This window comes from Eptatretus burgeri, chromosome 9 (genome assembly GCF_056783735.1).
Source record: "Eptatretus burgeri isolate ZD-2024b chromosome 9, Ebu_testis_v1, whole genome shotgun sequence".
NCBI classification, from domain to species: domain Eukaryota; kingdom Metazoa; phylum Chordata; class Myxini; order Myxiniformes; family Myxinidae; genus Eptatretus; species Eptatretus burgeri.
In genome coordinates, this window is record NC_140969.1 from 24917927 (window position 1) to 24934451 (window position 16525).

General features: G+C 45.1%; 1 protein-coding gene across 5 annotated transcripts in view; it reads left to right on the top strand.

Moving 5' to 3' along the window:
• LOC147019736 (reticulon-1-like) overlaps nucleotides 1-16525 on the top strand; it is a 127427-nt gene that overhangs the window by 64800 nt on the left and 46102 nt on the right. For all 5 annotated transcript variants that reach the window (XM_085894397.1, XM_085894398.1, XM_085894395.1 and 2 more), the window contains 2 exons: nucleotides 5504-5711; nucleotides 9626-9764. In XM_085894397.1, coding sequence (XP_085750523.1) covers nucleotides 5504-5711; nucleotides 9626-9764 — 347 coding nt within the window. The remainder of the gene's footprint in view (nucleotides 1-5503; nucleotides 5712-9625; nucleotides 9765-16525) is intronic.

Consider the following 16525-nt stretch of genomic DNA (forward strand, 5'->3'; position numbering starts at 1 on the left):
GCACTCACACCTTGCACCACACACACAGGGACAACCACACTGGGGATTTGTGTCCCCACAAGGGTCTCCGGGGCCTCTATACCCCCCAAGCTCTCCGTGCACCCGTCCACAGCACCCGTCCCCTCAACCTCGCAAAGCACGACCGAACTCACCTGGTCGTGACTCGCCTCAAGGGGGCATACTCGCTCCCCTCGTTCCTGGAGGAGGCCATCCAGCTGCTCGCACCGGGCCTCCACCCAGTCCACCAGCTCACCCCCATTGTCCTCCACTACCTCCGTGTGTGTGTGTGTGCGTCACTCACCCCGTCTTCATCGTGCAGTCTCTCCTCTATTTTTTCTGTCTCCCGTGTCTCTATACATTTTCTCTCCTGGTTCCTTTTTTCTGTCTCTTCCTGGTTCCTTTTCCTTTCCCATCTGAGTCGTTCTTTCTCTCTGAGCCCCATTAGCTGTTCGTTCTCCCTCCGTTTTAGTTGTTCAATTTCACACTCATAGAGTTGTTGTTTTCTTTCCCACTGTTCCTCCTGCTTTTTGTTTTCCAATCTCATCGTTTCTTTCAATTGGCTCATTTCCTTCCTGTGTTTCATTCGCTGTTCTCCCACGACTCTTCCTCGTTTCCTCTCCTGTCCTTCCTTCTCCAGTTTCATGGTTTGCTTCATTTGGTTAATCTCCTTTTTGTGTTTCATTTGCTGCTGTCTCATTACTCTTCCTCGTTTCCTCTCCTGTCCTTCCTTCTCCAGTTTCATGGTTTTCTTCATTTGGTTAATCTCCTGTTTGTGTTTCATTCGCTGTTCTTTGTCTATCTCGTACTCCAGCCTCAGCTTTTCTTCCAATTGGTCAACCTCAGATTCATGTTCTTTTTGTTTTCTATTCCATTGTTCCTCTCGTTCTTCCCTCTCCAATCTCGTTGTGTCCTTCAATCTCCTGATTTCTCCTTCCTGCTTCATTCCTTGCTCCTTTACTTTCTCCTCGTATTCAAACCTATTTTTTCCTTTTGTCGTTCAGTTTCAAATTCATACTCTTTCAGTTTTCTATTCCACTGTCTTTCTTGTTCCTCCTTCTGCAATCTCGTCATTTCTTTCAACTGACTGATTTCTTTCTCCTGTCTCATTCGTTCTTCCTTCATTACTCTTTCTTGTTCCTCATTCTTTAGTCTGGCCTTCGCTTCCAGCTGTTCGATCTGTACAGTGTGGTTTCTTAAAGTTTCATTTTCCGTTCTCTTCCTTTCCTCTTTTAACACTCTCAGTTCGTTTTGTAGTTCCCTCTCTTTGTTTTGGTGTTTCTGTAACTCAGAAACTTTCTTTTCCAATTCCTTTCTCATCTCCGCACACTTAGACTTTGCTTTGGCTTCTAACTGTTCTTCCGGCTTGCGCTTGTGGTTTTCTACCCGTCTTCCCAGTTCCTCTGTCTCCGTTTTTCCCTCCAGTCCCAGCTTATCAACTCTCTTCGTCATGTCTTGAAGTCTTTTCTCACACTCCACCGTTTCGACCTTCAATCCCTCCTCTGTCTCCTCCTGGCTTTCTTTTAATTGGTTTTTCGCTTCGAGTGCGTTTCCATCCATTTTTTTATTTTCCATTTGTTGCGTATTTCTCTTCATTTCGTTGTTCCCTTCTTTCATTCCGTCAATTATGCTCTGCACGAGTTCCATAACGTGCCGTATTGTCACCTGCCCTGGCCACTCCCACTGACTACATTTTGCGGTGGGGTTATAATAAAAAAAACCGACCAGATGAACTGCATCGATGCCTTTCCCAACCTTCTGGTACGGGTTTCTCTTGCACGGTGATCTCGTCCTGAGCCATGGATTCTACATACCTAATCCACCCGGCACCCGCTCGCCTTGAGACGCCATCTTGCTTCTCGTGAAAGGTTAATTTAACTCGCTCGTAATTTGGATGGAATCGGGGGTCGCTTCTCTCACCCCTGGACCGATTCCCGTGAATTTAGCCGGAGACAGGAGAGCCCGTTTTCCTGTTCTCCGATACCAGTGCCGCGAGGAGGGCGATGAATTTGTATCGCACGACCTGACACCAGTGTTGCGGATTTCGCGCCCGCCGGCGTGCTGACGGCCACGTAACTCGAATCGCGGCACGTCGCCCACCGGACGGACAATCCAGTCGTGACCCTCTCGGACTAACGCCGGGAACCAGTCACGGGTGGACCTTTCGGTCTCACCGCGATCGAGCCAATCAGCCCCCGCGTGGGATAGGGTTGCTCGCCAAATTCGACCTACCTAAGTACCCACGCGGAGGGTAGACCGGGCGATCGCACCTCGCCGCAGGTCGACTTCGGACACGGGCCACTTAAGCGACCCGTTCCGTACTATCAGAATAACCGAGCGGTGTTATCGTCGACCTCGACGGTTCGATTAATTATCGGGCGTATTCAGCCCACTACCAACCCTTTACGTGAAGCAAGATGAGGATTCAATGGGAGAAAAGACGAAGCGAAGCGGGAGAACAGTTCAACAATAAAGCACATTTATTCGCGGCACACGGGAAGCACACAAATACAATTCCACCAAAAGCACACAAAAAAAAGAAAACACAATTCCATTTACACAAAAAGCAAATATAAAAGTGAGAACACAGTGCAGAGCTAATACCGACTACCGAGCACACGGCAACACTTATACAATTCTACTTCACAGACGGCGCCGACAACACATACCCAAAACCAAGGAAAAGAAATACCCTCAAGGATGAGGCGGGCCTGAGGCCGAGACCGGGTCGCGCCTACCCGTCTGGTGATGAGACGCGGAGCGGCGATGGCGCCTCTCTCCGCGGGCCTCGCGGACAGTGTCAGGCAGGGGGTGGGAAAAGGGGCCCCCTTGGTCGCACTATCTCAGCGCGGGGGGAAACAGGAGGGGGTTGCTGATGCTCGGGGTATAGAGGATCTTTATTATCCCTGGTGTGCGTCTCCACCTCGGCCAGGTCGCGCTGCCGGCCTCCCTCGGGCATGCAGCTCCTGGCACCGACGCGAGCACCCCCTCGTCTGCCTTCGCCGCTGCCGCCTCTCCGCCTCTGGACTCTCCACCCTGGACTCTTCTTTGGGCTCTCCTCGTTCGACTCTCTTCAGCTTCTCCAGCTACTGCAGGCTTCGGGCTCCAGACTTCCACACTCTTCTCTCCCCGCTGACTGACAAACACCGTCCTTTTATCCCCCCCCCCGTAGCTTCGCCTTTGACCCCCTCCCTTTGACCTTTCACCTCGCTCCCCATTGGCCCGAGAAAAAGTGGGCGTGAAGGCTTTTTGATCCACAAATTTGCATATATCGATCGTTCTGGAGGCGGGGCCAAATCGTCCCTCGCTCACCGATTGGACGGCAAAAAGTGGGCGTGTGTCGTTTTTGATCCGTTTTTGAAGCACAAAATCCGTGATTTTGTACACGCTGTTCAACGTGCGCCCTGCACGAGTCCAACACCGGTACCCACAGCGGGGCAAGAACGGTGGCGATGCTACGGTTGCGAGGTGTGACGTGAAGGTCGTGGCGGTTGTGGTGAAGCGGTGGTTGTGGTTGTTGGTTGATGTTGTGGTTGTGGTGGTAATCATGGCGGTTGGTCCAAAATAAAGATAGTAAAAGAAAAACGGCTATCCTGAAGAGTCGCAGCACGTATAAATGACATGTATTCCCACTAGACAACGGGTTTGGGCCTAACTACACATGCACTTACCGAGATACCTCACCTAAGGGACCTGAATGGTGGTTTGCGAATTTGGTAACCACAACAATATATACACAGGGGGCTGCACAAGTAGGTATACAGTAAGGATTATACCAGTATTACCAGTATTATAGTAGTGGTGCTAGGATTCATTTAATAGTAGAATTCATTTAATTCATTAAAATCATTATTGCCATTTTTAATATTTTTATTTTTGTAATTTTTTCTATAATACATCTTTTATTGTATAATCAATAAAATACGTTTTGTGTGCACATTTTGTTTTTCATTACTGTATATCTACTTTTGCAGCCCCCTGTATAATATATTTCATTCCACAAATGGTTATAATGTGAGGAGACATTTTGCATTATACGGGTGGTCCGAAATGATGTGCAACTTTTCCAGCAATTGTCATAATTTTACTAAAGTCACATTCTTTTTTATTTTCATGTCAAAGAATGTCTCTCTACCCCCAGCAGAAGCTCATTTTAGAGATTTTTTTGGGACAAAGTCAAATGTTTTGACACAAAGGTAGTTTCATAGTGTATATCAAAATCCAAGAATTCCACAATACAAAACAACAAAATGTATTGTTGAAAAGTTTAAGGATACTGGAAGGGTAAAATAACAAATTTAAATAACACTGGTCAAAAATCTTCAGTGCGGACACCCGACAAGATAGAGGTTGTAAGAGAAGCTCTGCAGGCTTCTCCCAAAAAGTCGACACGCCGACTTGCACAGCTGTTGGTAACTTCTCGCACAACCGTTGTCAGAATTCTACACGACAATCTGAAACTGTGTCTGTAGAAGATACAGTTACTGCAGCACAAGAGTGAAAGAAATAAAATTGAGAAGTTCGAATTTTGCACCGCCATTGCGCAGCAGATAGAAGCAGACCAGGATTTTTCAAGACAACATCTTCTTTCGTGATGAGACCCACTTCCATCTCAGCGGCTACGTGAACAAACATAACATGCGATTTTGGGCAGAACACCAACCACACGGACATATGGAACAACCAGTTTCTGTTCCAAAAGTAACGGTTTGGTGTGCCATCAGATTTAGCAGTATCACAGGACCTTTCTGCTTTGAGAATGAAGCTGGACAAACAGTGACAGTCAACACAGATAGATATGTGGACATGCTGCAGAGATGATTTCTTCCGGCACTGAGAAGGAAGCAAAACCTCACGATGAATTTCGCCATCTTCCAGCAAGACGGTGCACCACCACATATGTCTAATCATGCTTTGGAGTTTTTGAGATGACATTTCCAGGGTAATTGACTTATTTTTCGACAGATGGACAACTCATGGCCTCCCTACTCCCTGGATCTGTCTCTTCCTGACTATGACCTCTGGGGTCCCTCAAAGCTAAAGTCTACGAAAACGACCTGCACACATTGTACAAGCTGGAAAACAACATCACACAGGAAATCAGATGCATACCTGCTCCATTGCTCAATCAAATTATCGACAACTTCAGTGTCCATGTGACTGTTGTCATCCAGAGGCGCGGTTTGATTGAGCACTTCTTCATCAACTCCTGATGATATCACTCCTTATTGCTTGTTGGATCATTTTTTCACAAGAATAAACAAAAATTTAACTAATATTGTGCAATATGAGAGAAGAACAAACAAAATCAACCCATAATAAAATAATTGTTGTAAAAGAAAAAGTTGCATAAAATCTTGGATCACCCTGTATATGGATGAAAAAACAACATGGAAAAAATTGATATCATGTAATTTCAATATGTCTTTCACCTGTCCCTTCTTTCCACCTGTCCCTCATTGTCCCTTGCTTATCTCCAATATCTCCCACACGTCAATGTCCCCAGTGGAGAACCTGCTGCTTTGGCGAGATGTGCGGTTGTCCGGCGTTGTGCTTGTTGCACTTCTGATGCTTCTGCTGTCACTAACACAGTGCAGCTCTATCTCCGTGATCTCCCATGTAGCACTGGCAACATTAAGCATCACTGTTTCTTACCGGATCTATCGTTCTGTACTGCAGGCAATACAGAAATCTGATGCTGGACATCCATTCAAGTAACACTTTTGTTCTTCCTTTTCTTTTTTTTTTCCTTTCTTTCTTTAATACTGTGTTTTGCTTTTCAACCTTCTCTTATTGTTGTACTAATTCACCTCGATGTTTACAGAGAAGTGAGTTGACAATTTAACCATCGTCATAAGATGGTGGTTTCTGAGGGAGTCCACAAGGGATGTTGATGGGTGCAGCTAGTTCAGGAATGCAGTACGTAGGGGTATGTTAACCCTATCGATTAATTATTATTTGATTGGAGGTTGTTCTCCACCAGGATTGTGCACTAAGTCTCTTCCTTTTTGGGACGCGGATGGGCGTGCTGACTGAAAACATCAGAGATAGAGAACTGTGGGAGCTCCTGTTTTGCAGACGACTTCGTCATAATTGCATAATCAAGGGAAGAGCTACGGAGAAGAGTATTGGAATGGCAAGAGAGCTGAGAGATGCAGGGATTGAGGATTAATGCTAGAAAGATCGAGGTTATGGACTTATGGTGTGTAATCATTAGACTGGAGCAGAGAGGGTCAAGAATGTAGATAAAAGAGGGGAAGAGCTGATACAAGTGGACAAATTCAAACACCTTGACTCAGCACTAAAGGAAGATGGAGGTTGTGAAGCAGAAGTCCAGGACAGAGTGAAGGCAGCGTGGATGTGATTATGAAGGAGGTTTGTTGTATCAGCTGTCAGAGAAGGATACTGAGAGAATTGAACATGCTAATGTACAAAACAGCGACAAGGCCGGTCATAATGTATGGTGCAGAAACATTCTTAAGAAAATGTGAAGAGGAGTTGCTGGAGAGGACAGAGAGGAGAATACTTCGATGGATTCTCAGAGTATCATCAAGAGAGCCATTGAAGAATGGTGAGGTACACACAAGAGAGCTGGAGTTGCACGTATTACAGAAAAGATTAGAGGCTAGGTTGCATGGTTTGGGCATGTGATAAGAAGAAAGGATGAGGAATCAATCACAGAATGGTTCCACTTCCAGGTCTGAGCACGTTGAACACTGGGTCATCCAGGTCCTCTTTCTGGTTCATCAAAGCTACTTTTTCCCGATGAGATCTGTAGTGTCTTTCTGTTATCTTTTCGTCCTTGTGTTGCTGTTCGTGTTTTCATCCAATTTTTCATGTTGAACTATACCTTGTTGTGGTGTATTGTCAAATTTGTGTCCCTCTGGTTGTCTGGCCGACTCACCAAGGTCTCAGGTAGTGAGTGTGCAAATTCTGTCTCTGCTCTTATACCATGTTTCTTGGCACACTTTCTTTCTCCCAAAGTATTGTCCTTCCAGCTTCCTCAACTTTATCCTATTCCCCCACATCACTTCAAAAAATAAAATCCCCCCCAAAAATCACGAACTTATTCTGCCTCGTACTCCCTTCGTTGATTCTTTATCCCTTCTTTGTCTCAATATCTACAAAATGAATCTTGATTGAATGAAATGCTTCTTTCTTTAAAAACTTTTAATAACATTTTAAAATGCTCATTTCTCTGTCAAGAACACCCCACATGTTCTTCTTCATCACAAGCTATTCTTCTTCTTCTTCTTCTTCTTCTTCTTCTTCTTCTTTTTCAGGTTTATTTCTCAAACCTGTCTCACTCCAAAACGCTTGGTTCATCTACCCTCCACTGGTACCTACAGCATCATTTTCCTCCATGCCTCCAACAAACATTCATTTCACCCCTCCCATGATGTCTGTCTCCGTATATCCAGATTGGAAATCTTGAGAAGTCCAGTTTTCAGAGATTGTCTGCACACGACCATCAAGTTCCATTCTCCACATCTACATGCCGGTGTCCTCCCAACCTCACCCCTTATATGTGCCCCCCTTTTCAGCATCCTCCACTTCATGTCCCTTCTTTCTGCTTCCCCTCACCATACCTCCTCCCACCTTCCCCCTCTCAGCTTCCTTCCCTACCCTCTCTACAGACCTCAACAGAATCACGAGCTGGTCAAACACTTGGAATTTGTCTTTCAATGCAGACAAGTCTCACACTCTCACTCTATCTCTCAGCCTGGTGTTGGCTCAGTAGTTAGGTTGGCGGCTTGGGATCCTAGGGTCCTGAGTTCAAGCCCCGTCGGCCGCTGAATGAATACACCAAGGGGTTGACTCAGCCTGTCATCCTTCCAAGGTCGGCAAAATGAGTACCAGTTCCAGTGTGTGTACTGGTCTCGGGGCACTGCATCAGCGACACAGTCGTGCTTCAAGAAATGATAGCTACCCCGGCAGCTAAGCTGCCATACGACCACACCACACACTATCTCTCCAAAAGGACCATCTGGCAAACCTCTTATCCACTTTCTTAGCAATCCTCTTCAAGAAGATCAGTCACACAAACTTTTGGGCCTCACTGTCAGCCATGATCTTTCTCGGACAAACCACGATTTTAAGTTGGCCTCCAAATACAGTTGCCGATTGGGCATCCTCCATGATGCAAAGTCCTTCCTTGGCAGACCTGAACAAGGCTTTCATCCGAAGCTGCTCTCCCCACTGGGATGGCGCCCCTACCTCACACCTTGCTCAGCTTGACGCAATCAAAACCATGACTTTTAAGATCATTGGAATCTCCCGTGAGAAGCTGAATCTATGGACCTGTCACTTTCACATTGCAGACAGGTGGTCTCTCTGTCTTCGACCACCTCCTTTCTGGTGTCGCACCCTCTGCTATTTCCGTGCTCTGTCCCCCCCGCCCCATCCTTCCCATGTTTCTGCAGAGCTTAGATGGCCCACCATCAACCCCCTTCTGGTGAAACTACCAAAATCCAGGATCACTGCTCACCTCCCCTCATTCGTTCCTCTTTTTTTTCCACCTGTGGAATCAACGTCCACATTCTCTTCAATCTCCTTCTTCCCTCCAGGTCTTCCAGACAGCTATTCTCCACCATCTCAGATCATCCTGAATCCAAAACAATGATCTTTTCTACCCCCATTAACCCTCCCCAAACACACCTCTTTCAAAGTTTCCATTTTTTTCCGACCTGAGAGTTTGTGGCTGAATCCATGTTTCCATCCCCCGCGTTCTCCCTCGCTCTCATTCTTCCCCACATCCCTTTTCATCCAAATGCCCCTCTATTTTCCCCTCATCCCTGCTGTTGGTGTGTTTCACCCCTCTCCTTCTATTGTTCCCGTTTTGTGTTACGTGCTGATATGTTCTATGATGTAGCTCCTCCACGACCTTCGACATTGTATAACAAAAAGTATGGAATGCTTCAAGATTGCAAGGAAGCAGAAATTACTGTGGAGGGATGAAGTGGAAAGAGACTTGAAGAACAAGGAATTGAGAGAAGATATAAAAGACAGGAGGAAGGAGAAGGCAGTAGCCGACTCCAATCTGTTGGAATTAGGGCGAAGAAAGAAGATTCATCGTTATATGATGTATTATTTCAAGGAAGATATCAGTGTTTCCAAAATACTATAAATATCAATATTTATGACCACACAACGAGAGTCAAAAAGTCCTCCACTCCCCCTGCCTCCTCTCCCGATCATTGATATCAAACTGCATGAACTTCCTCATGCATTGGGATAAATTGTAGGTTGTGTTCATAGCTCTGAAACTTATCGAAAGGGGAGATATTTTTTGACCATCCTCGTACAATCAGGACATTTGGGATTTTTACTTCCGACACCGGAGGGAGGCAGAGGTTGTTTTAACCCCTGTCTGTCTGTTTATTTGACTGTGAACGGGATATCTCAAAAAAGTTGTGGACGGATTCGGACGAAACTTGGTGGACAGGTTGGGTGTGTGACAAATGAATTAAACTTTGATGAAGATCCGGATCCAGATTCGGCCTATCTGTGGGTTACAAAATGTAAACTGTTCAGCATGGTGGAGGTATGTGCTCTACTGAGTGTTGTCCGAGTTCATTGGTCTAACCATATTTTTCTCTCAATCTATTCCCTCACTATTCCATGGCAGGACTTTCTTGGACATTGGGGTTGGCCTGTCACAGGCCGAGGCACGACGATATATCGAAGGGACTCTCCCTTTGCTGAATGGAACAACAAGGACACTTCGTCGTCTCTTCCTTGTGGAAGATCTGGTCGATTCACTGAAGGTATGCCTTTCGATTCAACTCTGGGGTGATCGTTTATTATAAATTCCCCATAAAAGTGATGGTTTCACATTTTTTGAAAACTTTAACTTGACAAAGGCAAATAAACATGGTCAACACACTCACATGGAGGGGTTTGTTTAACCTTTACTGCACCTTTGGGAGGAAGTTGTCAAAGTGGATTCACTGGATTCCTTCCAGGAGTATAGCTGGCTGGCCATTGTGGGAGGTAGTGTATGTACACAATAATATATACAGTAAACGCTCAAATATTATGGGTTTTCACCATTATCAGACAACCTCTCTTGTACCGCTTTAGTTACCGAAGGGTTTAATTTCAACCAATCATGGTTTTTGAGCTGAGTTGTGAGGTTAACTTCTACCATGAGCCTTTTTTGTTTTTGGATATACTGTCGAGGCTCGTATGATAGCTAACACACATAACGTACAACAAGGGGAGCAGGAGACGAGAGGGATGGGAGATGGAAGGAAAAAACAGTGGGGAACAAAGACATGAGGAGATCTATGGAAGGGAGAGGGATGGGGCAGGATACACAGGGTAAACAAGATGGACACTACAGGGACTTTCAGGTCCTTACACAACAGGGACTTTCAGGAAGGAACGCAGGGAATTTGAAGAAAGTGAGTTTGGGATGCATTAGTGGGGGTAGAAAAGATTGTGGTTTTGGATGGGGGAAGATAAGAGGTGGTGGTGAACAGCTGTTTTGAAGACCTTGAGGGAAGAGTGGGATTGAACAGAGTGAGGCAGTTTATTCCAAAGGTGGGAAAAGAGGAATGAAAGAGTGAAGGTGAGCAGTGATTCGTGATTTTGGTAGTTTTACCAGAAGGGGTTGTGGCAGACCTTGAGCGCCCTGAGGAAATATGCGGGGCACATCTAAGACAGAGCGGAGGGGGGGGGCGAGGCCAGAGGGGAGACAGTGGAAGACTGACAGACAACTGACCTGCCTGTGCTGAGAGAATGAGAGGCCCAAAGACTCAGCCTCATCGCGGGAGATACCATTGATCCTAAATGTATTGGTTTCCACAGCGTGAAGCCGAGAAAGGTGAGAGGCAGGAGCACCAGCCCAGAGGGGAGAGCAGTACTCCATCAGGCTGTGGACGAAAGCTTTGTATGTAGTCAGGAAGTACTTTACATGATGGAGGATGCCAGTCAGCGACTGGCTTTGGAAGCCAGGTTGGAAATATGGCTTTCCCAGGAAAGATCATGACAGATAGTGAGACCCAGAAGCTTGAATGAAAGGACTTCTTCAAAAGGATTGTTGAGAAATTAGATGAGGGATGGGGGGAGGTTCCAGATGGTCCTTTCAGAGAGACATAGTGAGAGTGTGAGATTTTTCAGGGTTGAAAGACATGTTCCACGTGTTCGACCAGCTTGTGATTTCATCCAGATCTGCAGAGAGTGAAGAAGCTGCTGCTTGCCGGTCTGAGGGATGACAGGTGATACGGCAGAGGGTGGAGTCATCAGCAAAGAGATAAAGAGGATTTTCCAGAGAGTCGGAAAGATCACTGATGAAAACCATAAAAATAACAGGACCTAGAATGCTCCTTTGAGAAACTCCAGGCTGGATAGGAAAGGGGGTGAGAGAACTCCATCTAGGGCCACACATTGACTGCGACAGGAGAGGAAGTCTACGAGCCATGAGTGGAGATGGCGTTGAATACCATAGGAAGAGAGTTTGGTGAGCACGGCAGGGTGCCAGACCATGTTGAAAGCACATATATGTCCAGGGATATGGCTCTGGTTTCCTGTCTGGCATTGAGGACCTCCATCCATTGTTGGAAGAGCAGAAGCAGCATATCCAAGGTAGAGTGACCTGGTCTGAAACCAAATTGATGATCGGTTCGGGGTCTGTGCAAACATTATCATGGTTTTTGTTTTTATAAATGTCCGTTCGCCCCCCCCCCCCCCCCAGATTTGCTTTGATTCCCTGTAGGGCACCTCGCCAAACCTCCAAAAATATCGACACAGATCTGGCAGATGTCATAGACTGAATCCAAATTGATGATCGGAAATCAAGCCATTGGAGAACAGGAAGGATTTAATGTCTCAAGCGATGATGGATTCCATAACCTTGCAAATGATTGGGAGAAGTCTGATTCGTCTGTAGTTGCAGGGATCTGTTTTTGCACCTTTGTTAAACAGAGCAGTAATGTTTGCTGATTTCCAAGCAGATGGCAGGTGACGAGCAGATGAAAGGGTGAATAGAATGGAGAGAGTGTGAGTAAGAGCAGAGGAGCAGGTTTTTCGACACATGGGCTGATGCCGTCTGGACCGGTTAAAGAATCTGAATTGAGGTTTGACAGCAAGCTCTCCACCTTGTCAGGAGAAACAGACACAGAGTCCAGGTGGGTACAGAAAGCAATGGGTTTGGGACACAATATTTAGAAGCAAACATTGAGGTTAGGCATTCAGCCTTTTCACGTGCAGTGTCAGCTGTGCAGACATTTGATGTAATGGAGGGGATGGAGGGGGAACATACTCCAGAAACAGAGTTAACTCGACGCCACCAGGATTTTGAGGAGTGAGAGAGGTTTGAGAGTTCAGACTTGAGTTCAGAGACTTTGTTGTCTCTCCTGCCCCATTAATAATGAAGCTGAAGCATAAAATGATGGAGAAAAGAGATTATTGTTTTGAAAACTAACAGTTTTGATTTACACACATAATTCCTCTTTTCACATATAATTGTAAATCAGCAGTGCTGCTGCAATGCAGGTGGTAACTGAGACATACAGCGTGAACAGTACTAGTGCTCCACCTATCTCCAGGTCTACACTGTGTTCAGTGTCATCTTCTGTGTAATCGTAATCTATTCCTTTGTTTTCAGTTATTATTCCCCTTAATTATTGTTATGCCTACACTGATAAAGCTACCGGAGGCATTATGTTTTTGGGTTGTCAATCTCACTGTCTGTCGGTCCATCCGTCCATGCTATTGTTTTTTTCTCTGCAACCGCTTATCCGATTGACACGAAATTTTCACCATCGGTGTGACTGCTCATGTGGAATGTTTTTTTTTTTTTTTTTTAAATAATTATTAGGTCATATGTCACATGATGTGGCAACGATGTTAACAAAAAGGAGAAACTTTGAACTGCTCCATGGAAAAAAAATAAACTTGGCACATGTGAAGTACTCCCAATGGGAAAGAAGTATTTATTTAAATGGCTCCTCATCTGGTCCTTAATGTCTCCAACACCTCCCCCACAACTGAAGTTAAACTAACCGGTCTATAGTTTCCCAGTTCTTCTCTGGATCCTTTCTTAAATAACGGTGTTACGTTTGCTCCTCTCCAATCCTCCAGTACCTGTCATGACTCCAGTGAACTATTGAAAATATCCGTTAACATCTCACTTACCTGCTCAGCCACCTCCCTCAATACTCACGGGTGTATATTATCTGCCTTATCTCCTCTTCGATTTCTGAGCTGTTCCTTTACTTCCTCCACTCCAACCTGGATCTTCTGTAAAAGCTCTTTCTCACCTCCTTGATAGATACTCTCAGCTATTGACAACTCTCATTACTGTTCTTGTGTAAAAGTTGAAGAAACGTACCTGTTTAATAAGCCTGCCATCTCACTTTCATCACTAACCACTCTCCCAGTGCTATTCCTCAATGGGCCCACACTGGCCCTCACCTGTTCTTTTCTCCTGATATGTTTAAAGAAAGCCTTATTATTATGTTTAATATTCTTAGCCATGTCCTTCTCATCCTCTCTTTTGGCTTTCCGAGTTATTTTCTTAACTTGCCTCTGTTTACTTCGATAGTGATATAAATCTAACTCCAGTCCTGTTGTTTTATACCTCATAAATGCCTTTTGTTTCTCCTTAATAGCATTCCTTATCTCACTGCTCAACCACCCTGGTCTCTTTCGACTTCCAGTTTTACACCTCATTGGAATGTACTTACTCTGCACTCTACACATTTGCTCCTTGAAGGTTTCCCATTTCTCTGATGCTGATTATCCTGTTGTTAGAGTCTCCCAATCTACATCACCTAATTCTCTCCTCATACCCTCAAAGGTTGCCTTCCTGAAATCTAATAGCCTTACCTACTATCCTGAACTCGAACCCAGAGAGAGAGAGAGAGAGAGAGAGAGAGAGAGAGAGAGAGAGAGAGAGAGAGAGAGAGAGAGAGAGAGAGAGAGAGATATATATATATATATATATATATATATATATATATATATATATATATATATATATATATATATATATATATATATATATATATATATAGATGGGGGCTTTAGACAAATTACAGAAGGGAAAGACCACGCATTTAATTTGCTTCAACACAGCAGGAGACTCTATCATAAAGCTGATTTACATTTATTTTATATGTTTATTTCAATTGTTAGGGGTTATTTTTGGCCTCTGCCACATACATACCTTTATATTTTCTCAAGACCAGGAACCTAACCAAGTTATTCCCAAAGGAAATTAGTTTTAACTCTCGCAGTTTTGAATATCACGGCATTTTCCAGGAACGTAACCAACACAATATTTAAGGGTTTGCGGTACAACGTGTGTGTATATATATATATATATATATATATATATATATATATATATATATATATATATATATATATATATATATATATATATATATATATATATATATATATATATATATCTTCTTCTTCCTCTTTCGGCTTGCTCCCGTTAGGGGTCGCCACAGCGGACCAACCGTCTCCATTTCGCTCTATCCTCCACATCTTCCATTGACACTCCAACCACCTGCATGTCCGCCCTCACCGCATCCATGAACCTCTTCTTTGGCCTTCCTCTTCTCCTCCTGCCTGGCGGCTCCATCTTCAACATCCTTCTCCCGATATACTCCGTTTCCCTCCTGTGCACATGTCCAAACCATCTCAATCTCGCCTCTCTCACTTTGTCTCCAAACCGTCCTACCTGCGCTGTCCCTCTAATATACTCATTCCTTATCCTGTCCATCTTCGTCACTCCCAACGAGAATCGCAGCATCTTTAACTCTGCCACCTCCAGCTCTGCTTCCTGTCTTTTTGTTAGTGCTACTGCCTCCAAACCATACAACATAGCTGGTCTCACTACCGTCTTGTATACTTTCCCCTTCACTCTTGCAGCTACCCTTCTATCACAAATCACTCCTGCAACTCTTCTCCACCCACTCCATCCTGCCTGCACTCTCTTTTTCACTTCTCTCCCACACTCTCCGTTACTTTGGACAGTTGATCCCAAGTATTTAAACCAATCCACCTTCCCCACCTCAACTCCTTGCAACTGCACCATACCACCACCCTCCCTCTCGTTTACGCACATGTACTCCGTCTTACTCCTACTGACTAACATTCCCCTTCTCTCCAGTGCGTACCTCCACCTCTCAAGGCTCGATTCAGCCTGCTCCCTACTCTCCCTACAGATCATGATGTCATCCGCGAACATCATAGTCCATGGAGACTCCAGTCTGATCTCGTCCGTCAACCTGTCCATCACCATTGCAAACAGGAAAGGGCTCAGAGTCGATCCTTGGTGCAATCCCACTTTTACCTTAAACCGGTCCGTCATTCCTACCGCACACCTCACCGCTGTCACACTGTCCTCATACATATCCTGCACGATCCTCACATACTTCTCCACCATTTCCGACTTCCTCATACAATGCCACAACTCCTCTCTTGGCACCCTATCATAAGCTTTCTCTAAATCCACAAACACACAATGTAACTCTTTCTGGCCTTCCCTATACTTCTCCATCAACATTCTCAAAGCAAACATCGCATCAGTGGTGCTCTTTCCTGGCATAAACCCATATTGCTGCTCACAGATCGTCACCTCTCCTCTCAACCGAGCTTCCACTACTCTTTCCCACAACTTCATGGTGTGGCTTAACAACTTTATCCCTCTGTAATTTCCACAGCTCTGCACATCACCCTTGTTCTTGAAAATCGGAACCAGTACACTTAATCTCCACTCCTCCGGCATCCTCTCACTTTCCAAGACTTTATTAAACAATCTGGTTAACAACCCCACTGCCATCTCTCCTAAGCACTTCCATGCCTCCACTGGTATACCATCTGGGCCAACCGCCTTTCCACTTTTCATCTTCTTCATAGCAGTCCTCACTTCATCCTTACTGATCCACCCCACTTCCAGATTCACTATCTCCACCTCTTCCAACCTTCTCTCTCTCTCATTTTCTTCATTCATCAGCTCCTCAAAGTACTCCATCCACCTTCTCAACACACTCTCCTCGCTCGTCAGCACATTCCCATTTGCGTCCTTTATCACCCGAACCTGCAGCACATCCTTCCCAGCTCGGTCCCTCTGTCTTGCCAATCGGTATAAATCCTTTTACATTATATATATATATACATTGTATATATATATATATATATATATATATATATATATATATATATATATATATATATATATATATATATATACATTGTTGCGGGCCGGGGGACCGGTGGTGAGACTGATCGCGAGGTGGGGGACGTCATGTCGTCTCCAACCAGACTCCCGGAATTATAGGCCGTCACTCACGGATAACTCCGTGAGGTGGCGGGTTGCTTAACCGACCGTGGACGCCAATACCTCCACAGCATAGCGTAGGGTCTTTTTGTCTTGAACCAATTTACCTAATTAACCACGCGGTGCCGTCTACTGGGGAACCACGCCCTCGGCACGTCTTGCTCGAACCGGGTCACTCTACCGACTGCGGTAGAGTTCCAACTACCGACTACCAACTCCGGTTCGGGT